The sequence below is a fragment of the Haliaeetus albicilla genome, chromosome 10, assembly GCF_947461875.1.
Source record: "Haliaeetus albicilla chromosome 10, bHalAlb1.1, whole genome shotgun sequence".
Classification (NCBI taxonomy): domain Eukaryota; kingdom Metazoa; phylum Chordata; class Aves; order Accipitriformes; family Accipitridae; genus Haliaeetus; species Haliaeetus albicilla.
The window spans coordinates 1,296,379-1,319,934 of record NC_091492.1 but is presented as its reverse complement, the minus strand read 5'-3'; the positions used below and the strand labels follow the sequence as shown (position 1 = coordinate 1,319,934).

Sequence of the window (23,556 nt, the reverse complement as noted above, 5' to 3'; positions counted from 1 at the left end):
GAGCCAGGACAATGTGATGTTTTTCTGCTGCTCTGGCAGTGGTACATGTTTCCACCCTACTCTTGAATTTTCCATATTTGACTGAAATGCTGGTTAATGTTGCCTGATCGCACGAGCTGTTCAGCACTGCGCTATAAGGAGCTCTCTGCTGTGAAGCTCTTGCTTCCAGCCTTTGGCTATGGGAGTGGTGCAGGCTCTTGGTTTGAGCCCAGAAATGCATCCTGTGTTAACATGCGCACGGAAAGGAGACCAGCTCTTCCATATGTGGAACGTTGTGCGAAAATGTCCAATAAAGCAGCATGCAGGAGGCTCCTCAGTCTCCACTGGTGACTGCAAGGAGATGGCCTGCACCTCTTCTGAGGGGCTGCTGATCTTTATTCCTTTATCATGGACTTTCTTTCCAGATTCTGGACTTGCTGCACATCCAGGACAAACTGACAGCGCGCCAGTTCCAGCGAGTGGCCACCACGACGCTGCTCACCATGGCGAAAGAGCACCCTCAGCTGGCAGAGAAGCACCTGCTCCAGCCCATGTTGGCACCACTCCTGCGATGCTCGGAGACAGCAGGTACTGGCTGGTCTCTGCCGAGCCCCAGATCGGAGAACGGTCTGGTTTCTCTCCTCGCTGATCTTTGTCTTTCCATCAGAATTTTCTCGGGCTGGTGGCTGGGCTGCTGAGCGTGCAAGCCCAGCTCTGTCAGTTGTGAACATGTCTGTGTGGCTGGGTACACCATATTTACTAGCACTTGAGTCAGATTACTATAGTGTGAGAGCTAAGTAGTGGGGCTTCTGTCATGTGCTCTTTGGGAAACTCCCAGTCTGCCAGTCTCCTTTTGGGCTTCAGGATGGAAGCCATCGGTTCCCCATGCTGACCAAGCAGCTCTCTGGGGAATAATCCATCAAGAAGTTGTGGTCTGCTTTGATTTGCTTGTAACCTTGTGGAGTTTACAACACTGCAGTGATATTTAGCACAGCTAACAAGAGCTCATTGGTTTCCATGCTGCCCTGATGGACGGAAAGCAAGAGAAGTATCAAAGTGGTTTCCAGAGCTGGCCATGCACGGGTTGCTGTTCTGCTGGAGGCTTCTCGGCATGTGGGGGTGCTGATATTTCTGCCCTTTGTTTTCAGAGCTAGCAGTGGAAGATTTATCAGCAGGGACCGTGCTGGTGACAGAGGCAGAGCTCAGCAGCTGTGTGGAAGATGTGCTCAAGGTATCATGTCTGATTTGGGCCTGAGGGTAGGTGAGAAAACTACTTTAAGAAAAAGCTGGTTTGAGACTTTCTGAGCAATTCAGTGTGTGTGTTAGACCGTGACAAAAACCAGCGTCTCCTGCAGTCGTGATGCCGAGGCAAGGCTGAGAGCTGCACGGAGTAACCTCGTATACAGCACTACCCTGGTAGAACTGCAGCTTATGCTGGATACCAGAGGCACTGCCCAAATCCATTCAGGCATTCTCATCGCAAAACATTTTGCGAGATGGCGGTGAGCCCTTGCTCGTTGTTTTTTCCCCCCAATGTCTTTCTGGTGTGTCAGAGTAAGAAGAGTCTGAGCAGTGGGCTGGTAGCCAGGAGTCTCCATGGTGTTCTCATATCCTCTTCCTCCCCTGCAGCAAGACTCTGAGCATTGCTAAATTGCACAGCTTCTACAGGACCGTTATGTCTGGATGTACTGTCAGAGCAGCTTCAGGACTTGGGCTGTAATAGTGGAGCAGGCAATAGTAGAGCAGGCAGTGTGGTAGGCAGGAGGTCCTAGTCAGGAGTACCGCTGGCCTGGCACGCATTGCCTTGGGCTGGCAATCCTGGTCTGAGATGATGCTGTTCACCTTCCAGTGTCAGAGTTGTGCAGCTGGTCAGAGGGAAGGACGGATTGCAGGGAATCCTGCAGGTGCTGAATCTTCAGAGGATGCCTGAGTTCTCCTCCCACTCTGTCACTGGTCCCTCTCTTCTTAGTGCCTCCATGCCTCAGTTTCCTTCCTGTAGAGCATGGATAATATAGTGCATACTGAGCCCAGTGTTACCTGTGTGGGAGGAAGAACCTGCTCTCCCTGCCTCTAAGGTCTGCAGAGGGCAGCCTGAGCCAGACTGCTGGAGCTGGAAGCCTTTCTACAGCTCCTGCAGCATTAACCCCTCTCAGAGGGATGGGCAGCAGCCAGCTCTTGAGTTGGGCCAAAATGCTTCTGAATGAGTGACCTGGAAAAGAGGGCACTTGAGGTATCGGCAAGTGGCCGGCTGTGCTGGACTGCTCAGCCCTGCAGTGAGGGCAGCTTGGCAGGGTCTCCGGCTTGTCGCTCGGTGGTTGTGCAGCCAGTTGGCAGCGAGGCATTCGCAGTGGGCGCCATGAAGTGAGCAGATTTGATGCGGCTCTGAGGCTACTGAGCTGTTACCAGGGTGAAAAAGAGAGTGAAGGTGAGCTGAGAGGCATCGCAGAGCAGTGGGGAGAGGTGGGAGAGGTGGTGCAGTTATCCTGGTGGCTGCTGTTAGGAAGCAGAGAGCATGTGAGTACGGGGAAAGGAGGGTGGGCAGCAGCTCAGCCACAGGGGAGATGCTGTTAGCGGCTGTGTCCTCACCTCAGGTGTCCCAGCCAGGGGGGGATGACACTGCTGCTGGTCCCTGTGGGGTGTCCCCAGTGGTTCATCTTCCCCTGCTGATATCTGTCGGGGGCTAAAGGCATTACAGTCTGTCTAGTCCCATTGGACAAGTCAGGTAAATTGATAATGATGAGTAAGGAAAAGTGAGTATCCTGTTTTGCAGGGACCATTCTGAGCTGAACCCCGTGACACATGGGTTTCCATGTGCATGAAGTTAATTTTAAAACCACAGGTGGGTAATCCTTCAACAGCTGCTGCTGGGTGTCCAGCCACCTCCTCTGGAGCTGCTCTTGGTGCAGGATGGTACCAGGACGCAGTGGTGAGGCCTCAGAGCTTGTCTGTGTGCCTGGCTGCAGAAGCAGGAGGGATTGCTGAAGCTCAGCAGCTCTCCCAGCCCTGATCAGGTGCTGGGGGATGGGGAGGGTTCAGGAAAATGGAAGGAAACTTGGGTCTCATCAGAGAAACGCTCTGACTTTGCAAATAACAGACCAGCTTCTGTGCTAGAGGAAGTGTCTTGTGGGCAGGACGGTGCAGGTTTAGCACCTTCTGTGGAGCTCCTTCCTGCAAGGGGTCCCTTGGAGTGACAAGCAGGGTGTTCAGCAGCGTAGGTCTTGGCTCTGGCATTTGGGGGAGAGGTGGGGTCCATTCTTGTGTTCCCTGTGAAGGAACAGGGCATTTTGTGGAGGCCTCTCTTCTGAAACCTTCCCTTATAGCTCCTTTTTCTGCTGTTCCCACCAGTATCACCAGTGCCATGCTGTAGGCTTTGCTGCCTGCCCTGACAGCAGCCCAGCATTCTGCTGCACGTTCCAACCCAGAAGGACATCTCCAGCCCAGGAATTCAATTTTCAGAAGCTGGTGACTTGCTTACTGGCATGCCCCTAGGCAGGCTAAGCTCTTAAATGCTGTGATTGTTTTAGTATTTTGCGTAGTAATGATCTGTTGTAACTAGCTGGCAGGCAGAGACCAGTCTGGAGGGCTGCTCTGCGGCTGCCGTTCACAATGCGGGTGCTGGGGGAGTTTGGGGCGGATCCCTCCTTAATGGCATAGTGCTGGAGGCCTGACAGCAGCCAGATTAGTGACGGAGACTCCAGCCTGCGGATTTGCAGGGGTTTCTTGCCTAGCAAGTGTCATTTGATGCTGAGTGAGAAACCATCCTTGGGGCTTCATCAGGGAGGCTTTGTGTACAAAAGGTTCTGGTTAGAAGGAATGGCTCCGTGGGGATTAGCCCAGGAAAAAAGGTCTGTTTGCATCAATACAGCAGGGCAGAACATTATCAGGACAATCTCTCTCCTAGCCCTCCTACCTGGGTTGTCACACTGCCTGGAGGAGGCAAAAGCTCTTTGGTCTGTCCCCAGGGCACTTCCAGCCCTGGAGCAGGTGATTGCTCTCCAGATTGCTCTCCAGCTGCAGAGGTCAGAAGGCCTGGGGAGAGCTCTGGTGTGAAGGGACAACATCTTCTGAGCAGGTAGTTCACCAGCTGACACAGCTGGAAGTCCCTTGGAGAACTTGTGAAAACACTTTATCCACCCACCCCACCACCAGCCCCTGGCTCTTTTTTTTTAAAGCTAAAAGCTATTGAGGGTGGTAGAGCCTGCTGAAATGAGGACCTGAACACAGCAACCCTGAGTAAAACCTGAGTCCAGCTGGGCAAGGCTTGATATTTAACCATTTTCTAGACTGAGTTTTCCCAGCATTATGGCTTTGACTGAAAGCATCCTACCTGGCTATTAGTTTTAGACAATTCCTTTAAAAGGATTCAAAAGGAAACAGAATGTCGTAAGACTTCTGTGAGTGTTTTTCCTGTGCTGTGTGGGCAGCAAGGTGGGACCTGTGTGCAGTGAGCTGGTAACAGCGGCTTTCCTGGGAAGGGGGTGCTGGTTTCATGGAGGAGGGCATTGACAGTGATTCAGGAGGGTGCTGCTTGAGATGGAGGAGAAGAACATGGCCCTACAGCCTCCTCAAAGCCCCTGCAACCCACTTGCTCAGCTCAGCGCATGACAGCCCAGCTGCCCTGCTAGGGACTGATCTCTGTATTTGAGATTTGGCTCTAGGTGCAGTATTTCCATAAAGATTTGCTAATTCAAAGGTGCCTGTTGCATCCCTCTGTAACGCAAGACCTTACCCCTAAGCAGCAGACTTCCTGAATAGCTGGCTGCAGTGTTCCTGTAGCTTGGAGCCCTGCTGTGGTTAAGCAAATGCTAGGAGAAAGATGGTGCTGAAGGCTGCTTTTAACACAGAATATGGCATAATCAGGGAAAACAGGCTCCAGATTGAAAGGAAGAGAGGCTGAAAACCCTCTGCCATCCTCTCTGGCAGCAGCCATTCTGCGCACAGACATGCTTTCTGTCCTTCCCTTTGCCTTCCCTCTGCTCCATGCAGGTGTTTGACTCTTCTCCCTGTGCCCTTCTCTCTGTAGGTGTATGTGGTTGGAAATGACAGCTCAAGCCTGCTGCTGGGATCCTTACAGTCAGTCCTGGGAGTGGTTTTTTCCCTCTATTCCTTCGCCAAGCAGAATGTGTCATACTTACGGTAAGGAAGGATTGTGCACAGCTTCTTCTGGGGTTTCATCTTCTCCGTTCTGCCCACCTCCAAAGGACGTGCTCTATGTGGGCACGTACAGAAGCCGAGACCAATTTTCTCATCCTTAAGAGCTCTCATTCAAAGTAGACAGTAACTGCAGGCATAGGCATGGTACACAACCTTACTGGCAGACCTGTGCCTGAGGAAGCAGTTCTTGTGCTAGTTTTTGTCTTCCCTGAAGCCAAAATGTTTGGTGTAGAGGCAAGCGTGCCTTGTGGGAGCCTTGGAAGCACAGGTTAACTCTTAGTGTCTGCCTAGGAGCAGGGATTGTGATTGTGGATGGAGACGGTGATGCTAGGACCTGGCTGGATGTTGGAGGGATCTGCATACCAGGGATCTAGAAACAGGATAAAAACCTGGATAAAACAGCTTGAGTGCTGGCTCTTGGAAATACAAGATCATTCTTCTCCTATCTGGGATCACTCTCTTCTGATAATGTGCATTTCCTGCCGCTCTGCAGCTGTCCCTCGTGCTCTGCCCAGCTCCCCCATGACTGATGTATGATGGCAAGCGCCATATCTGTTGGTCATGGTGGCAGGGACAGTGGTGACCAGGTGCTGGCTGTCCTCTCTTCTTTCTCCTCCTAGGCTTTCCCTGGGCTGCCCTGAGTTTGGGCCAGCCTAGTCAATACACTCCTGGTGGATTTACACTTTGCTTTGGTGATACTGGCATGTGGGTACTGGAGGCTTTCCCTAAAAGGTCTGTGTAGACACGGCCTCTGCTATTATTAAAGACATCGTTAATCACTTCAAAGAGTAGTGAGTGCTGTGGCAAGTTTGTAGAACAAGCCAAGTTAACACTGCTGCTGGGTGAACAGAGTCACTGCTCGCTTCTCTCTTTGCAAAGGAATTTGGCAGGGGTAACTAAAACCACAGCTGCCTGGAAGTGTTCAGGTTTCCAGACCTCTGGCACAGCACAGCACTGCTACTCCACCTCATTAACCCGCATCTTTCCTTGGCAGTGGTTCCCACGCCACCTTACAGTGCTCCCCGTCTCCTTCCTCCTCTTCCTTGGCACAGCTGACAGCTCTGTGCTTTGTCACGTTGGCATGAAGCACCAGGCACGGCGTGCTGAGGCTGCGTGGAAGCGGCTGTCCTTGTACAGACACGCTGTTCAGACAGTGCTCCCTTCCTCGCTAGGCTGAAATCTTGAAGGACCCAAATCCTTCCATCTGGGAATGCCAGAAGGACAGGATGTGCTGCTGATCCCCTTATAAATTGACACAAATGCCTTCAGCTGCCGGAGCCATCAGCCAGAGCATCCTAAGGAGTGCCTGTGGTCACTCCAGAGCACTCTTTTTTTTTTTTCCTTCCCCTCGCCCCGAGATGCATGGTCCCATTGCAGTGCTGGTGTGCAGGGAGGGGTGCGGCAGGCAGAGCAAGATGACCACTGCTTTCTCTCTCCTTGCCAGCTCCCCATGCCAGGAGATCCTGCTGTGGTTCTTGGAGAAGTCGGAGCGAGAGGTGTCGCTGGCCGTGCTGGAAGGCTTTGCAGGGCTGAACAGCAGCGTGCGCACCCTCCACCCGCGGTGCCAGTTCTGTGTGGGCAGCGAGGGTGGTGCCACCATTGCAGTGGAGGAGGCCATCAGGTGAGTGCTGTTGGGGCAGTGCCAGGCATGGAGGGCAGTCCCCAGGCATCATTCAGCATGTAGGGCTTTTCACAGCATGCCTGGCAGAGGGAGCCCAGGCAAGCGTGGGGCTGCCGGTGCCGTCCCACCACAGTCTCGTCCCCCCAGCCACCCAGGTAGTTCGCTGTCTGCGTCGAGCTCGGGCAGGCAATGCTTCCACACAGCCTCCAGGTTCCCTGTACACGGCGCAGAGCTCTGACTTTCAGCCCTGAAAAGCAGCACACTCTTGAGTGTTAGTGTGTACTCTCTCTGTGCTTTTCCTGAGTCCCGAGTCCTGCCTGCAGGGTGTCTGGGAATGGGATGTGCTTCTTTAGTTCCAATGCTCCCCAAATTCAAATTCCACCGTCCAGCCTCAGGCTGTCTCGTGGCAGATTGTGGCCGCGTGGAGTGAGTGAAATCCTTTGGGCACAGGAGGCACCGTCGCAGCAAGGACTCTAGCAATGCCAGCATTGCAGAGCCAGCGACTGAACTCCCCTCCTGCTGTTGCAGATGGCCTCTACAAGTAGAGGCAGAGCGTGGCCATGTGGGGAATAAACTGCAGCCATTAGACTCCAGCCATGCAAACTGGGACTGTTCAGCAGTGTGACATTTGGTTTTAAGAGGGGTAGCTGTTAGCTGGCAGGTACGAGCCCAAGGCAGTGCTATTGAGCAGGCAAAGCACACAACTCCTGCCCAGGAGTGTCTGTGCGGTGGGTGTGCTGGGAGCTGTGTGCACCCGTAACAAAATGCCATGCAAATATGCTTGTTTTGGTTTCATTTCAATCTATTCCTGACCTGAATTAGAAGAAGGTCTGCCCTGGGGTCTGCACTGGTTAAACTGGCTATACTTTTAAAATTACTCCCTAATGGCCATGGCTCTGCTTGTGTCTGTCCTCCTTTTATGGCTATGACCGGTGCATGAATTAGCCAGTGTTAATCCCGTTCTTTGTAGCATGGCTGGATTAAACATGTGTTTTGCGCTCATGGTTCCTGTTAATGTTATTCCTTTAATGAATGCAGGTTAATTAATAAGCTGAGCGCGTGATCATGTAGACCAAATGAACTGAGCAATAGTTTGGCTCGGCTGCCTCCAGGCTTCTGCTTTCTGGTAGTGCTGTGAAGGAAGGTTTCCAAGAGAAGGCAGAAGTGAGATTTGACCTTGCCATGCAGTAGTTTAAAGCCAGCCCTGGAGGGCGTCTGGGTACGTTTGTGTTGGTGACACAGTGACCTGTTTCAGCGATGAAGATGAGGCCCTCTACCAGAAAGTTTCCTCAGAGCAGTGCCATGTGGAGAACTTGGTGGAGCTCTTGTCTCACTGCCAAAAGAGTGGTCTAGCCGGAGACTTCTTCATCCGCTGCCTGAAGGTAAGGGCAGGCAAGTCTCTGGTTGTGGCATATCTGCAGAAATGGTTTCCCTGGGCCAAGTGGTCTGTGTGGCAGACAGCAAAGGAGACTGGTCATCCCCTTACCTGCCTCGGGAGCGCTGGGCTGGGATACAGCACGCAGTGGAGGAGTCCTGCTGCGTGCTGGGCAGGAGAGTGTAGGAGAGGGAGGCAGCCCTGGTCCCTGAAGGGATTAACCCTCGTTCCCCCTGGACGCTTTTGACAACAGGAGTATGTCTGAAGTTTAATGGTGTGTTTAAGGCTGTGAATAATCCCTGTTGCTTCCTTGGCTCTAGCGGAGGGGCCCTGGCACCTGCTCCCTTTGATCCTGCTCAGAGCCCCTGCAGTTCCCTCCTGGCCTTGCCTGGGCTGGGCTTTCTGTGCCCTTGCTGGCAGGTGGAGCTTCAGCCCGTAGTCACACGGGGTTTGCAATGTCCCAGGTGTAGGGATGCTGCTGTGACGCAAATGGGACACCCAGGAGCTGTAGGCAGCTCTCAGAGACCTTGATGTACTGAGTGGAAGGTCCTGGTTGTGTGAGGGGTCAGCACAAACTCTGCAAAGGGGATGGAGGTCCGGGTGCCTTTGTGAGCAACCACTGCCAAAAGCAAGGCTGCAAGCAGAGACCCAGCACGCCTCACAGCCCAGAGGATGGCTGGTCCTAGGAGGAGTGCTCGGTGGTGCTCTGTGTGGCATCCACGGGGATGGAGGTTTGCAAGGGTTTGGCCTGGTGACAAGTGTGTGTGCATCTGGAAAGGGATGAGGCTGGAAGAGAGGAGGTAACCGGGAACCCTTTGCAGCAGGGTGGAGGTCTGGGTAATATAGACCTGCTGGGCCCAGGACCGCTGGCGTGGTGACCACAGTGTTCCTGGCACTGATTTGCCTCTATTTAACCATTGCCTCTCCATGTCCCGTGGTTCCTTCCTGGCAGGCGCTGACTCAAGTGGCTGCGGAGGACGAGGTGGCTTTGAATTCAGCTGCGGTGCCTGGCGGGAGTCTCCTGGAGCTGGAGCAGTACCATGCCGAGCAGAGGAGGAAGCTACTGGTCCTGCAGCTTGTGGCCACGCTGTGTGAGAGCGTCTCGGACACCGTGTTCACAGATGTTGCTCAGGTTGGTCATGGCAAAGCCCTGGGGGATCGGCAGCTGGAGCACGTGGCAGACCGAGCTCTGGGCTGCTGGGCTCTAAGGAGACAATGGCTAAGAAAGAGCTGGAGAAAGCTAGAGCATCCCCAGGAAAAGCAGTTTATTGATTCAGTTGCAAGTGTCTCAACAAGACACCGTCCTCTGCAGTGCCAGCAGGAAGGACAGAGTCAGCTGCAGAGACAGGATGGAGCAGCCCAACAGACATCTTTGTATTTGTGTCCATGGTTGTCTATTAAAAGCCAAGAGAGTAGTCTGTGTGTTAATCGGAACTCTGACTTACCAGCTTCTCATCTTTATTTTGAGCAAAACTTATTCCCGAGTTTAACAAAGCTTAAAGACATCTGTACCTGGCAGACCTTATTGGTGAGTGCTTGCTGCCTATCCGTGGTGTTGGTGCCTGGTTTTTCTGGCACATCTCGGCAGCCACCTCTGGGAGCTGTGGTAGCTGGGCTGCCAGCTGGATGAACACAGCATTGCTGCTGTGTCCTGCTTGCCCCTTGTCCCTGAATAGGCCATTTGTGGTGTTTCTGTGGTTTCTGCTGCTGGGACGCCTGCACCAGCTGGTGTGTCTGGTCATCAGGGTTGGCGTAACTGTGCTGATATGGTTGGCATTTGTCCATGTCTTCATGAATGGGCAGCCACAAAATGTATTAAATATTATAATTTCAAAGGCCAGCTGGTGTTCCTTGAACCTGGTACCAAAAAGGGTGGTTAAAATATGGCACTTCTGTCCTCCCTGAGCCCACGCTGCAGCAGCACTGAAGGGGTTGGCTGTCCTGCACTGTGCCAGGTCAGGAAGGCTTTTGGGTTCCAAGGGCAGCACAGTATTCCCCATCAGTCTATTTTAACTTCCTCATCCTGGGTTATTAATTTTTTTTTTTAACTCAGTGACCTGGTTACACCAGTTAACTCTGGCTTGAGCGGAGGCAGTCACTGCTAACACAGGTTTCCTCACTTTTCTCTTTGGGACAAAGGAGTCTTTGTGTGCGCTCTGCAGTGACAGAGGGGACCCAGCCGGTGTCATTGCGGCGGTGCGGCAGCCAGCACTGCTTTGTCCTCACCTGCCTCTCCATCACACCCACCCACGCAGGACTGGCTCTGCTCCCTGGGCCAGAAAGGATTTTGGGGAAGGATTTTGCTGGGTTTCTGGGTCCAGCCCTGAGTCTAGTATAAAAAGAAACAACCACCAAAAAAAGAAACCCAGACAAAAAAACCATTATGCTTCCACCTGGGGGTTGTATTTCAGGGAGGGCTCCCTCGGGTTGGGACAGGCAGTTGCAGAGCTGTTTTTAAGCAGGTTCTGCAGCACAGGGTTCCTCCAGGGTGTTTGTTCTTGCTGTGGGCACTCCAGTGTGTGGCTTTGTGCTTAATGGGTTGGAGCAAGCAGGATCCGCCTTCCCAAAGCCAGACCCCAGGAATGGCAGCAGCTGTGGACCCCCTCAGTTGCACAATTTATTTTATTTACACCCCCCCCCCCCAACCAAGTTTCATGAGATTGACTTGATTTCCTTGATTACGCCAAGGATGCTTTCCTCCTGCATGAGACAGAAATGTGCCTCCGTGTTTTATTTTTTCAAGCTTTTTTCCCCTTCCACATTAAGGTGTTTGGGGTTTTTTTTTTCCTTCTAGATGAGTTTTTTTTAAACTTTTTGTTTTTCTCAATAGCTATCTACTGATAGATTATTTATTGATTAAGTTCTTATTTTTTTGCATTAAATATAATTTCAACCCATTCAGTTTGTGTGTCACTGTTTTGTGAGAGCAGATGTTCTGACACTTGTTTTTACTTTCTTGCTGTTTGATGGCATTTCTTTTCTGGACTAATCAGCCCAGAAGGTACCTAAGCCTTTTCCGCAGCCCCTCCCAGCCAGCCTCCCTCCTTGCTGCAGTAGGGATGTGCTTAACTAAGCTGGCAGCGATCAGCTCTCCTGCTGCTGAGGAATTGCGTTGCCTGCACCCAGTGCCTGTGCCCTGGAGGCTGGAAATGTAGGGTTTGGTGCAATAATACCTTGTTGCCCTTGTACTTTGTTTTCCAAAATAGGAGCAAAATAGTTCCTCTTTTGCAACATGCCTGTTATGTAGGAATGACCCTGATCCAGCCCCTTCCCAACAGAGCTCGCCCCAAGACGTGCAGTGAGCTTGCCCCGAGCCATGCGGTGCCAGCACAGCTGGCAAAGGCATAGAGACAATAAACTCACTAATTTCAAGATCCTTTAGATGTGCAGGAAGCCTGTGGTATCAGAGGGTTTGGTGCCAAGTGTCGAGAAGGCAACAGTGCCAGCCAGCCAGGCGGGATCGTTACGGGCTTGGGGGGGGGGGGGAGTATTGTGAGAAAATCACAAGTAAGCGACACACGTGGTGAATGGCCTGGCTCGAGTGTTGGATGTGTGTGGGTAAATGGTGTCCGTTCCTGGCCTGGGGCAGGGAAGGGGCTGTCTTCTTCCCCAGAACTTGCCGGGAGTGCGGGCAGGCGTGATTTTTTTGTTGTAATGAAGTTTATTGGAGCCGTGCTAACTCCCCGCTCAACTCTGTGTCTGGCCGTCACTGCTGTGCTGCGTGCCGGCTGTCTGCAGTCCCAATGCCTTGCTGCAGCCGTGTACACTTTAGCTCTCGCTGTCACTGCATCTACTTGAATTTTCCAAGCCCAAGCCTTTCTCTAGCACAATTTCATACAAACCCTTCGTGCTTCCACGTTGCTGCCACCACCCTGACCTTCCCTCTCAGACCCATCCCAGTTGGCTTCCCAGCTCCCGTCCCATAGCCATGGCGGAGCAGGGACAGGGGCCAGAGAAGGTACTGGGCTGCCTCCCCCTGCTCCTGCAGCCCCTGCAGGGGCTTCTCCTGCTGAGAGCAGCCACCGCAGTTCAACCATCGCCTTGTCCTGAGGCTGTGGCAGATGGGGAGCGCGAGCTTGCCGGAGCCGGGCAGCTGTGGTTGTGGCTGTGGTTGCCCAGGCTGTCTGGCTCAGCTGCCCTCCCGGTCCGGCTCCCAAAACCCTCGCCTGCAGGTTCAGACAGCCCAGTACAGGGCTGGGGGCCACGGCCCTGGGAATTCAGCCTGTCCATGCTGCTGCTGGAGGGGTGGGCAGCGGTTCAAGGGCTCCAGCACCCCCCGCAGCTGCCTTGGGAGCCCCATCTCCCTCCTGCATCCCCATTGCATCCACAGCTGGGCTGCACCAGCAACCCAGTTGTCCCCCAGCTCCCCGGGGCTCCCCGGTGCTGCTGACCCCACTCACCTGGACTGGGGGATGGCAAGGGAGCTGGGAAGGCAACTGGGATGGGTCTGAGAGGGAAGGTCAGGTTGGTAGCAGCAACAGGGTAACCCGAAGGGTTCGTATGAAATTGTGCTAGAGAAAGGTTTGGGCTTGGAAAATTCCAATAGATGCAGAAGAGACAGTGAGAACTAAAGAGCACGTGGCTGTGGCAGGGCACCCCGAGGTGCGGGCAGGGGCAGGCAGCGGCAGCCTCCTGGGAGAACCCTGGGGATCCCCTCTCCTAACTGCTCTTCCCCGCGCTCTCCGCTGGCAGGTGGAGGAGTTCGTGGCAGCCACGCTGCAGCGGGCCTGCGTCAGCCCGGCGCGGGGCCCCGGCGCGGCGGCGGAGGTGCAGACCCTCACCATGGCCATGGGGCTCGTGGCTGCCATGCTCGGCGGAGCCGTCCAGGTGAGGGGGCAAAGCTGGGATGCTCGGCGGCCGTGGGGAGGGGGGAGACCGGGCACAGTCCCGCCATGCTCAGCCGAGGGGTGCTGCAGCCGGTGCTCTGGGGTCTGGGTGCTCCCTGGTTTGGGGTCCCTGTTCATTCCCAGTGTGTATATGTGTCTGTATATATACATACATATATATTATTTTTCCTCAGAGTGGTTCCAGGGTGCTGGCCGAGGGTTTGATCCCAGCAGGGCACCCCTGAGAGCCTGATTACTTAATTTATAATCCAAAATCTGCTTCTGAGAAGGCACTGACAGAGCAGTGTGGTCACGTACAGCGTCTTTAAATACCAACACTGCATCCTCTGCATCCCTACATGTCCACAGGCTCCATCTCTGGAGCGCAATGAACTTCCTGCTGTGGGCTGTACCATTCTTGAAAATCCTTTATAAAAACAGTACATCACTCCGTTACCCCATTATACGGTGTGAGCTGAACTGCCATTGGGGAGCGATCGTACGTTCGTTAGTGCGCTGCAATCACTCCGGCTTGCACTTACATCACTGAGCTGCCAGGGTTGCTTCATCCCCGGACCTGCCCAAAGGCAAATCCAACTGTTAATGGAAAAAGATAATTTATTGTGTCTTATTGCGAAATTCCTAACATTCAGAAAAGAGCATTATTGAGTTGGAGAAAACTTAAAACCAGAGTCTTGCAGCTCTAATGGGCCCCCTCCCAGGCGAGCTCCTGCTTCCGCTCTGGTGTTAATAGGAGCAACTTAACTTGGCAAATTGAATGTCAAAGGTTTCGGAGGCAGCTGCAAAGCTGTTTGACTGTCAAGGGCCAAGGGTTTTTTTACACAATCATGCAAAAGCTCCCCAAAATCTCTGCTAAAGCATCACTTTTCAGGACTTACAGCCCAGATTTTGCTGTAGCAGTTAAATCCAGGTTAGGGCAGGAACTTCTCCCCCCTTGGGCACTCCTGTGGCCTCAGGACAGCTTGCAGCTGCCTTGCCTGGAGCTTTCTTCCAGGCAGGACCGAAAGCAAATCCCACATGGCGCTGGCAAGGTGGTGGAGGGATGTCCCTGGCTCAGCCCTCATGCTGAGCATGAAGGTCCCACATGGACACCACTCTCCTTTGGGCTCTTGCCCTTCCCACCTTCTCCCGTGGCACCTCAGGACCAGGCTGGCATGGTCGCGGCTGTTGCCAGCATCTCCCCTGCCAGAGGTGCCGCAGCTGGGATCAGCACTGGGGCCTCGGGGCATCACTGGCGAGGAGTTCATGGTGCCTGGAGCCCAGTTTGGGGGGACGGACACAGAGGGCAGCCGGCTTGGCACTGCCACGGGGCTACAAAATGGTCTCTGGGCTGCCTGACTCCGTTGCCAGGAGCATCCCAGGGAGCGAAACTCCATTGCAACGATGCCAGGGCTGCTTCTCTCCCTCCCGCAGCTGCAATCCAGTGACTTTGCCGTGCTGAAGCGGCTGGTGCCGTTGCTGGAGGAGCTTTCCCGCACCTACCCCGAGCCCCTCACCCAGGAGCTGGCTGCGGACCTGCGCATCGCCATCTGCACCCATGGAGCCTTCTCTCCCAGGACAGTGGGCGCCGCTGCCGACGGTGTGCTGGGAAAGAAGCTGGGAACGGGAGCGCAGAGCCCTGGCGGAGCCCCAAGCCCGAGGGGTGGCCGGACACCGCCACGGCACGGCCGCAGCAGCCCCTCGGCTCCCAGGGAGAGGAGCGAAGAGCAGAGCATGTGCCATGAGGCTGGCGACATGGGTCCCGCTCCAGCCCCGTGTACCGACAGCCCTGCCCTGGCTGGGCTTCAGGAGCTCCTGGTATCAGCCTACGACCCCCAGCCCCCCAGCCGGGCAGCTGCCCTGCGCCACCTCTCCAGCCTGATCACGCAGCGGGATCCAGAGGCACTTCGACTTCAGGAGAAAATCCTGCAGGTACCAGGCTCCTGCCGCGGTTCCCATCCTGCTCTGTGGTGCAGAGCTGGGGCTGAACATGCCGGCAGGCTGGGGTTGGTATTACCGGAGCTCTCCAACTTTGCCATCACCGTTGGCTAAAGGCGCCAGGTGAGAGGGACCAGGGCTGCCAGCCCGCCATGGTGCCACTGCCAACTGCTCTCCCTCTTCCTCGCAGGTGTTCCTGGAGAACGTGCAGCACGAGGATGCCTTCGTCTACCTCTCGGCCATCCAAGGTGAGCGATGCCCGGCTGGGGCGAGTGCCAATGCTTCGTAGGAGAAGGTTTTGTGCTGGGGGTGCTTTGGGCAGTGAGAACAAAGAGTGGCAGAGCTGCAGCCAGGCTGGGGACTCAGCATCATCTTCCCTCCCGGACCGCATCTTCGTGCTGTTCGGTTGAGCCTGGAACCGCGTGCGTGTTCTGCACCATGTTCCCGAAGTTGGTGGGCTTCATCTCCCAGTTGTGCTTACTCAGTGGGTAATTAGTTCATTTACCCTGTGACTGAACTGCTGATCTGCCCAGACCACAAGCACCTTCTTGGTGGAGCCAGAGCCTGAGGCGAGGGCACCCTGGGCAGGTTCACCCTCAGGGCATCCCCCGGCCAGAGGACACCCTGGAGCCAGTCACCGTCCCTGTGCCAGGTCCGTGCTGCCAGCCTGGGGCTGCAGTTCCAGCATGGTGTGAGCACAGCCCTGGCACACCAGCCCTGCACCCGGCTGACATTTTGGTTTGCTGGTCTGTTCAGCTGAGGCTGGCAGAGGATCTGGGGCCGTGGGGACCCACTGGTGCTCCCTCGGGCTCTGCCACGTCCATGCCCATGGCCATGGCGGTAACTACCAACCCGTGCCGGCCAGCCATGTGGATATGGAACGACGGAAGCATGTTCTGAGTTGGTTCCCCGATCCATTGCATCTCATGGCTTCACAGATTGCTGCCCCTGCTGAGGGGGGAGAGCAGCGGTGGGCACACATCCAGCCCTGGTGCTGGTCCTGGCCGTGCAGGCAGGAGGTGGAGGGTGGCAGGGTGCAGGCAGTGGGCTGGCAGGAGAGCAGCGTGCTGCTCTGCTCACTGCTGGCCACCCTTCTGTCCGTGCTGGGCCGCTGCTGGGGGCACCGAGTGCTGCCGCCGCTCACGCCGCTTCCAGGGAAACCTTGGGTCCGCGCTTGCTCAGCACAGCGCCACGGCACCAGGCTGCCCGTTGGGATTTGCAGGCAGATGCCTCCACACCTGGGATAACACGGGCATCCTGTGTGGCAGCGGGTCGCGGTGCGCCGGGTTATATGGAAGGAAGGTGCCATTCCCATGGCCCAGAGCGATACCGGCGCCGCTGGGAGCCCCGGTTGCCGTTGGGTAGGTAACCTTCAGCAGCAGCTGGAAAAGGAGCTTATCACCATGCTTCCCTCTGCCTGTACGGTCTTGAGTGGGACGGGTTTGTCCTTGCCCCGCAGGTGAAACACAAAGGCTTCAACCGTCCCCAGGTGATTAATACACCCTGTGCAGCTGCCTCCGTGTTTCGCAGCTCGGCTGCGGCTGTGATTAACCGTGACGCGGTTCCTTGCGGCAGTGACTCACCCAGCCCATGCCGCACTGGCAGCGGCACCTGCGCCGTGCCATGCGCGGTGCTGGCGACTGTGCCAAGCGGGCTCCCCAGTGCCCTGGTTGGGCTCCCCACCACAGCGGCAGGGCTTGCCTGCCAGCCTGCTGTGCTGGGGCTGGGACCGGAGCCGGCTGCTGCGCCACTGCTGGTTATCACAGAGCCGGGCTCCGGCGAGGTGATGCTGGAGGAGAGGTTGCTGCTCTGCCAGACGTGCCCAGGCTTGCAGAGGGTAACCCACACCGGTTGCCCTCTGATAACCAGGGAATGAGGTTGGAGGTGAAGGCGGCTGCTCCTGGAGGGCAGGGGAGCTGGGGCTCACCGTGACTCACCGCTTGGCACTGCCGGGGCAGCCTCTGCCGTTTGCCCTTTCCCTGGAGAGCAGCTGCCTTTTCCCATTGGAGAGGTGCCCGCTGCCTGGGGAGCCCGGTGATGCTGGAGCCCTGGCCGGCACTTGCCACCAGCCCACATCTCTAAAGGGATGGTGAAGCCAGCCCCGTGGCATAGCCCGGCACCCATCCCATGTCCAGGATCTGACCCTTCTTCAGCCCCAGGGAGATGCAGCAGGCACAGGGCGAACTCAGGCTCTGGATCCCAGCCTGGGCCAGGCAAACCCAGGGGCTTTGTGGAGCCCCGGCGGGGCCGAGGACACATCAGCAGCGTGTGCCCAACAGCCGGGAGCTGAGAACAGTGACCAGACACTGTGCCCGAGCATCATCTGCGGTACTTGGCTGCCCCGATACTGGGCCAGCCTGGGGTGAGCCCCGCAGCATCTGACGGCCGGCATGCCGAGTCAACACTCAGTCGATGAACATTAACCAGCGGCAATTAGCGGGCACCTGCTGCCAACTGCTAAATTATTTATTTTTCAGCTTGGCACCCAACCAGACCTGGTGCTGGGCTGCCCCAGTGCTGTGACTTTGTGCAGAGGGGCTGCAGGATGTGCCGCGGGGCCGGGGCGGTGCACAGGGTCCCGTGGGTGATGGCTGCACCAAGGGCACCAGGGTGGCATAGCCACGGCGGTTCCTCTGCCAAGGCCAGTGGTACGTGCCAGCCTCATGCCCGGTCCTGACCTGTGCTTTCCTCTCACTCTCCCCCCCAGGCGTTGCCCTGCTCTCCAGTGAGTACCCAGAGCAGATCCTGCCCGTCCTGCTGGCACGGTACAGGGCCCCAGCACAGGGCATGGAAGATACTGCGGCCGCCATCACCAGGATGAAGCTGGGCGAGGTGCTGATGCGTGTCACCCAGGCGCTGGGTAAGTCCACAGCTGCGTCCACGAGCCCGGCAGTGGCGGCCGCTGCCGGCAGCCACGGCACCGCTCGGCCCTTCGCTGCTCTCTGCCATGCTGCCAGGTCCAAGGGGTAAAGCCCACGGGGGCTTTTTGTTGTCCGAAGGTGAGAACCAGCTCCCACGGCCCCGCTGCAGGGGGGTCTGGAAGCCGAAGGGTGGCTGGCCAGGGTTTGCCAGCGGGCAGGAGCAGGGCAGCAGATCCTGCCAGCAGCCCACCGTCCCCTCGGCCGGCAGCGCTGGGCTCAGAGACTGCTGGGAAGCGCCCGGACACGCAGGGCTGAGGGGTAAAAGCTGGATGAGGTCTTTCCGGCAGCCACTGTTGGGACATGTCCTAAAGCGCCTCATCTTATTCCCCAGCAGAGGCCAGGACAGTGAGAGCACGCAGCCGGAGCGCTCCGTGGCCAGGGAAGGCGACAGCCGGTCCCCAGTCCCCGGCCGGGTGCTTTGTTCCCCAGTCGGCCATGGCAGAGCCGACCTCCTCCTGCAGAGCCGGGACTGCCCGAGCCCCGCGTGTCCCCCGGCCGTGGTGGCATCCCCAAGCTCTGCCGGCTGTGGGGCATCCCACTGGGGCCAGTAGTCCCTGGGCCAGGTTGTGCTGCTCCCCTGCCCTGCTGCCGGGATGGGGACAGGGCATCCTATGGACCAGCAATCCCATCATCTCCCCGTGGAGCTCCAGCGAGCAGTGTGAGTGGCAGCAGAGCCTCCTGGTCTCTGAAGTCCCCCGGGCGACGTCCATGCGTCCAGCCCTCGCCTTGCCTGGCACGGCAACCGCACCGCACTGGGTTTCCCTCGGCAGCTGCCCACGGCACGGCTGGCAGCGGGATGGTGGGCACGGCCTCCACTGTGGCTCTCCCCACTCCCCATGGTGCCTCTGCCGCGGGCAGCAGCTCTGGCGCGTCCTGGCTCGCCTGCGTATTTATAGAACAAATCACATGAAGTTGTTTTTGTTGCAAAGCTTCGGGATTCAAGAGTGAGGTTTTATCCGGCACTTCCAGAAACGCTCTGCTCTGTACAGCAGTGCTGCTGCAGTTCGGAGCTCTTCTGCTGCTGCCCGACGACTGCTGTGCTTCCCTTCTGCCCCATCCCTGTCCCCGTTCCTGCCTGCCATCCCACTGGAGTGGCTTTTTTCCCATCCGGGAGGGCATTTTGCAGCAGGTGCCTATCACCTGGCAAACAGCCGGTGTGGGCAGTGTGGCTGGAAGCACACGGCAGCCCCGTCCCAAGCATGTGGCGTCGTTCCTCTGCCTCCAGCAACACAGGGCCGAGCACCGCGCAAGGGTTCATGGAGACCTTGCACTGACCCAATTAGCTTTAGCTGCAAACCCATTAAATCTGCTCTGGGTGTGCCATGGCAGACCTTTTCCCTTCTCTGTCAGGCAGCATGTGCCTTGCTTGCTGCAGGAAGGGAAATGCTTCATGCTCTTTCTGTGGCTGTCCAGCACAGGGCCGGTGTGCTGCTGGCTTCGAAGGAGGTGCATCATGCTCAGATCACCCAGCACTGCTCGGACTGCTTTAATACCAACCCCTGGGGTGCAAGCATGGAACAGGCTGCGTTCTCGAGCATCCTTGGCTGTCCTTGGCCCGAGCTCTCCCACCTAGTACCACACAGGAGCCATCCCTGCCCCTCCGAGCATGCAGTCCTTTAGTAAGAGGGAGCGCCATGTAGGAAAAGTGAAGCTAGGACGGGACGGTCCTACAGAAGGACCCATCTGCCTGCCGCCTTGCCTGTTCCTGCCCAGCTCTTGGCCATCACGTGCAATATTTCCCCTCCTTGCACACAGATGGTGCTGCCAGGCTGTCAGCGTGCCGGCAGTGCAGGGGGCTGGCCAGTCCCCAGCACCTCGCAGCAGCGGCCCCGAGCCCCTGCGTGCAGGGTGATGGGCTCCCTCCGCTGCCCATAGGGCTTATTCCTGTCCTGGCATCCTGGGGCTTCCCAAGGGCATCCCAGGGCATCCCGCTGCCTCCATTGGCTGCAGGACACCAACATCCCAGGAGCTTCCAGTGCCGCGCTTTCCGGTCGCAACAATCTAGGAGAAACGACGCATCGCCAGGGACTCGCCCTGGGGAGAAACGGACCAACACAGATACTGTGGATCAAGCGATTTCTCCGTTTAATTGCTGCGTAACACTTGGTTATATACCATAGCCATGCGCAAGCCATCTACTGATTGGTTAACATATGCTGTCCACGCGCCTAAAGCAATAGTTCGATTGGATAAGGTCTTCTGGTCACGCGAATGATTCCTCCTGTCTTTGTCTTGCCGGGTGTCCTGCTTTCGGTCACGTAGGCCCATCTTCTTTAGCTTTTTGTGCTTATTTCATCAAACTTTGTAGCAACAGTTAGCCTTCGCTGCGTCCTTGAGGCCTGCTACTTGCAGGTGCCTCTGGCTCAGATTGAACAGCCCCATTGTGTCTCTCGTTCGCTATGTATCTATTTTTCTAATTATCCCACATCCAGAGCTCAGGAGAGCCAGGAAACCACTGAGCTCATGGGTCGGTGAGCCTGCCAGGGCTTCCTTTCCTCCGTTACTCCCAGGCAAGTGCCGCCCCGCGCTGCCCTCGGCCGGAGCAGCCCCTGCCCGGTGGGAGCCGTGCCCACGCTGTGGGGTGCGCGGCCGCCGGCCATCCAGCTCGCACAGGAGGACCACACGCCCGGGGCGATTGTACATGCCGGTCACGGGCTCCGCGCGCCGACCTCTAATTAGGCGGCTCACACATCCGCGGCGCCTGCGTGTGCTAATTGGGGTGGGGGGTTGTGCGGCTGAATTAAGTGAGAAATTAGGCTTAGCACTTTGTTTCTCTGCGCTGTATCTGCGATCACCTCTGAACGGCCCTGCAGGAGCCAGGAGGACGTGGGATGTGCCGGACAGCCCCAGACAAAGGTCTTTGCTGTGGGGTACGTGCCACTGGGGTTTGCCGGCGCGCCAGGGGACTGCGCCGCGGCATCCTCGTCTCTGGCACCACCGTGGGTCCCTGGTGAGGCTCCATCTGTGCCTCACCCAGAGCTGTGCCCAGGTCCTCACGCTGGGCACAAGCCATGCTCCAGTTGTTGCATCCAGCTGTTTGGCGGTGCTGCAAGGCAGGGGGGCCCGATCCGGCTGCTCCCAATGGAGCCAGGTCTTTGGCAGGAAGGGGCTGTGGGTTTTTCCTTGCCCGTGACGTGCCACTCTGCTCTCTCTTGCAGGGGACATGGTGTTCAAGTACCGGGAGCCGCTGGTCCAGGCCTTCCTGCAGGGTGCACGGGACCCCGACAGCGCGCTGCGGGCCAGCAGCCTCTCCAACCTGGGCGAGCTCTGCCAGCGCCTCGGCTTTCAGCTGGGCTCCATCGTCCAGGAGGTACTGGCTCCATCCCAGCCCTGCCGGCCCCTTCCCTGGGTCCCTGCCTGGGGAGCGCGGGGCCATCGCTCGTTAACGAGGGTGGTTCGTTAGCGGATGGCAGGGCTGCTGAGCGCTGGCTGCTGGGGACACAACAGCCTGGGGGTTGCCATAAAGGACATGAGCGATATTTGCTGATATTGCAGAGTATAAAAGTCACTGGACCTGAAGCAAACACTCAGGAAATTCTAGCCCTGATTTTTAGGGCTAAAAGCTTTATAATCAGCTAAGGATGTCACTTGTGCAGGGAAGCAGTAGCCCAAGGACAGGCAGTGGTGCCTGCTCCACCCATGGCAATCACACTGCAGAGGAGACCTGGGGGCACAGTTAGTATTTGCCAGAGACACCTTCTCCCCCACTTAATGAGACCTCGTTACCCTTTCCGTTATCAGGAGGCAGCTGATGGCTGGCGGGGAGTGCAAGGTCCTCACCCCGGCTGCAGGCTTCCAGTGAGATGTGGCTGCCAGAGCCACCAGAGCTGTGGTCTCGGTGGAGTGAGCCAACTCTCAGGGGCTCAGGCTCTCAGAGGGCTGGGGGGGGGCTTGCTGGGAGGTGCCGGCATCATGGTACGGCAGCCCTTGAGTTGGTGGGTCTGTGCCCCCATGACAGCCAGAGCTTCGGCCTCCGGTGCCTCCCAGAGCAGGAGGGAGGTCAGGAAACATCAGGGATGTAGCGCTCAGGCTTCTTCCCCGGTCCCCGCTCGCAGCCGCTCAGCATCGGTGGGGTACCGGCAGCGTCTGATGAAATGCCAATGCACCACATGCAGCTATTTCGGGAACACGCTAGCTCTGCTAATTCTTCTGGCTGTCACTGCCGGGGGTTTAATTAGGTTCCTTTGACTCTGCCCGCTTTTTATAAAGCTTTCCAAGGCATCTGCATGCCACCCAGCCCCTGTGAGAGGGAGGGCTGCTCGGTGCCCCGTGCCCCGCAAAAAGCCAATCCCCCTGGTTGGGTGCTGGCAGGGGAACGCGCGGCTACCCCAGGCTGGGTGCAGGACTCCCATCCTCATCCTCCAGCCCCAGACCCCCAAGGGAGGTCCCCACCACCGTGGCCGGCTGCTCTGCCGGGTCCCCCTGCGTCCCCTGACAGCCCCCTTGCCCTGTCCCCACAGGTCACCTCCTGCTTGACGGCCATAGCCAAGACGGACCCCAAGGCGGAGGTGCGAAGAGCGGCCGTGCACGTGGTGGTACTGCTGCTGCGGGGACTCAGCGAGAAGGCCACCGAGGTGGGTCACCTCTCCGCTTGTCCCTGGGGCAGGGGCAGCCTCTGCCAGGCTCCTGGGCATCCCTGGGCACCAGCACAGCACTCCTCAGGGACAGCTTCTGCCCCACGGGGGCGGCAGGGCTCATTCCCAGGCAGCTTCCAGGGAAAGTCCCATGGGACCGGGACTGCCAGCTTGTGCCTCTCCCACCAAAGGGCCCCCCCCCAGTGCTGGATCCTTCCCGGGGCAGAGGGGACTTCATGGGGGCATCCCTCTGAGCTGCTTGGCCATGCCATGGGGCAGTGCCATGCCGTGGGGCAGTGCTGTGCTGTGCCGCAGGGCACTGCCAGCTCTCAGGAGCCGTGGGAGTTGTTTTGTCACTGATTTGACTTGGAAATGCCCGTTTTTTCCATGGGCCGTGGCCTCCCTCCCCGCTTCCCAGCAATGAGCATGTTGGGACTCAGCTCCCATGGAGGAAACAGCTGGTTCCCCATGGGAATCCCCACGGCGAGGATCTCAGCTTCCCCTTGTGCCCCCAAGCCGGAGGGACGCCGCGATGCGCTGCGGTGCTGGGCTGCACTGCTGGCTTCTGAGGAAACTGAGTCACAGGAGGGCCGGGGCTCACGCCTGAGGCAGGGTGGTGGTGGTGGTGGTGGTGCTGCCGTGTCCTGGCACCGGCAGCGTCGGTGGAAGGGGCAGCACCGTGCCTGCCGGGGCACACCGAGGGTTGCGTTTCGGGTTGTTGCAGGTGCGGGCGAGATGCCGGTGGGTGCTGATGGTTCTCCTGCCCGCTCTGCCCAGGTGCTGCAGGACGTTCTGCGGGACCTCTACCGCCTGCTGAAGCACGTGGTGGTGGCTGAGCCCGATGGTGCAACGGTGCTGCACGCCCAGCTGGCGCTGGAGGAACTGGACACGGTGATGAGGAGGGTCCTCTTCCCCCCGCAGGCGCTGGAGAAGAAGATTGTGGTGCTGCCGTAGCGGGGCGCAGAACAAACTCTTCCTGCTCTGGCATCAGGGCCAAGCGGCTCCCCGAGGGAAAGGGTTCGCTGTGCCCCTGGGATGCCGCCGGCGGGTGCCAGCCGGGGAGGAAACCGCAGCCTGGGGAGGGCAGGCGGCTGCCCCCAGGCTCCCTGCGGCCAGGGCAGCATGGGCTTGCTGGGACAGGGCGGGGGATTAAACAGAGACATGCTCA

The 23,556-nt window shown here is 57.4% G+C and overlaps 1 protein-coding gene across 2 annotated transcripts in view; it reads left to right on the top strand.

The window, feature by feature from the left end:
- TANGO6 (transport and golgi organization 6 homolog) overlaps positions 1 to 23,556 on the top strand; it is a 27,527-nt gene extending 3,971 nt beyond the window's left edge. For both annotated transcript variants that reach the window (XM_069793210.1, XM_069793209.1), the window contains exons 5-17: positions 405 to 567; positions 1,128 to 1,210; positions 5,003 to 5,115; positions 6,578 to 6,754; positions 8,010 to 8,136; positions 9,082 to 9,261; positions 12,822 to 12,956; positions 14,390 to 14,887; positions 15,084 to 15,141; positions 17,601 to 17,753; positions 20,973 to 21,124; positions 22,275 to 22,388; positions 23,166 to 23,556. In XM_069793210.1, coding sequence (XP_069649311.1) covers positions 405 to 567; positions 1,128 to 1,210; positions 5,003 to 5,115; positions 6,578 to 6,754; positions 8,010 to 8,136; positions 9,082 to 9,261; positions 12,822 to 12,956; positions 14,390 to 14,887; positions 15,084 to 15,141; positions 17,601 to 17,753; positions 20,973 to 21,124; positions 22,275 to 22,388; positions 23,166 to 23,342 — 2,130 coding nt within the window. In that variant the 3' untranslated portion in view covers positions 23,343 to 23,556. The remainder of the gene's footprint in view (positions 1 to 404; positions 568 to 1,127; positions 1,211 to 5,002; positions 5,116 to 6,577; positions 6,755 to 8,009; positions 8,137 to 9,081; positions 9,262 to 12,821; positions 12,957 to 14,389; positions 14,888 to 15,083; positions 15,142 to 17,600; positions 17,754 to 20,972; positions 21,125 to 22,274; positions 22,389 to 23,165) is intronic.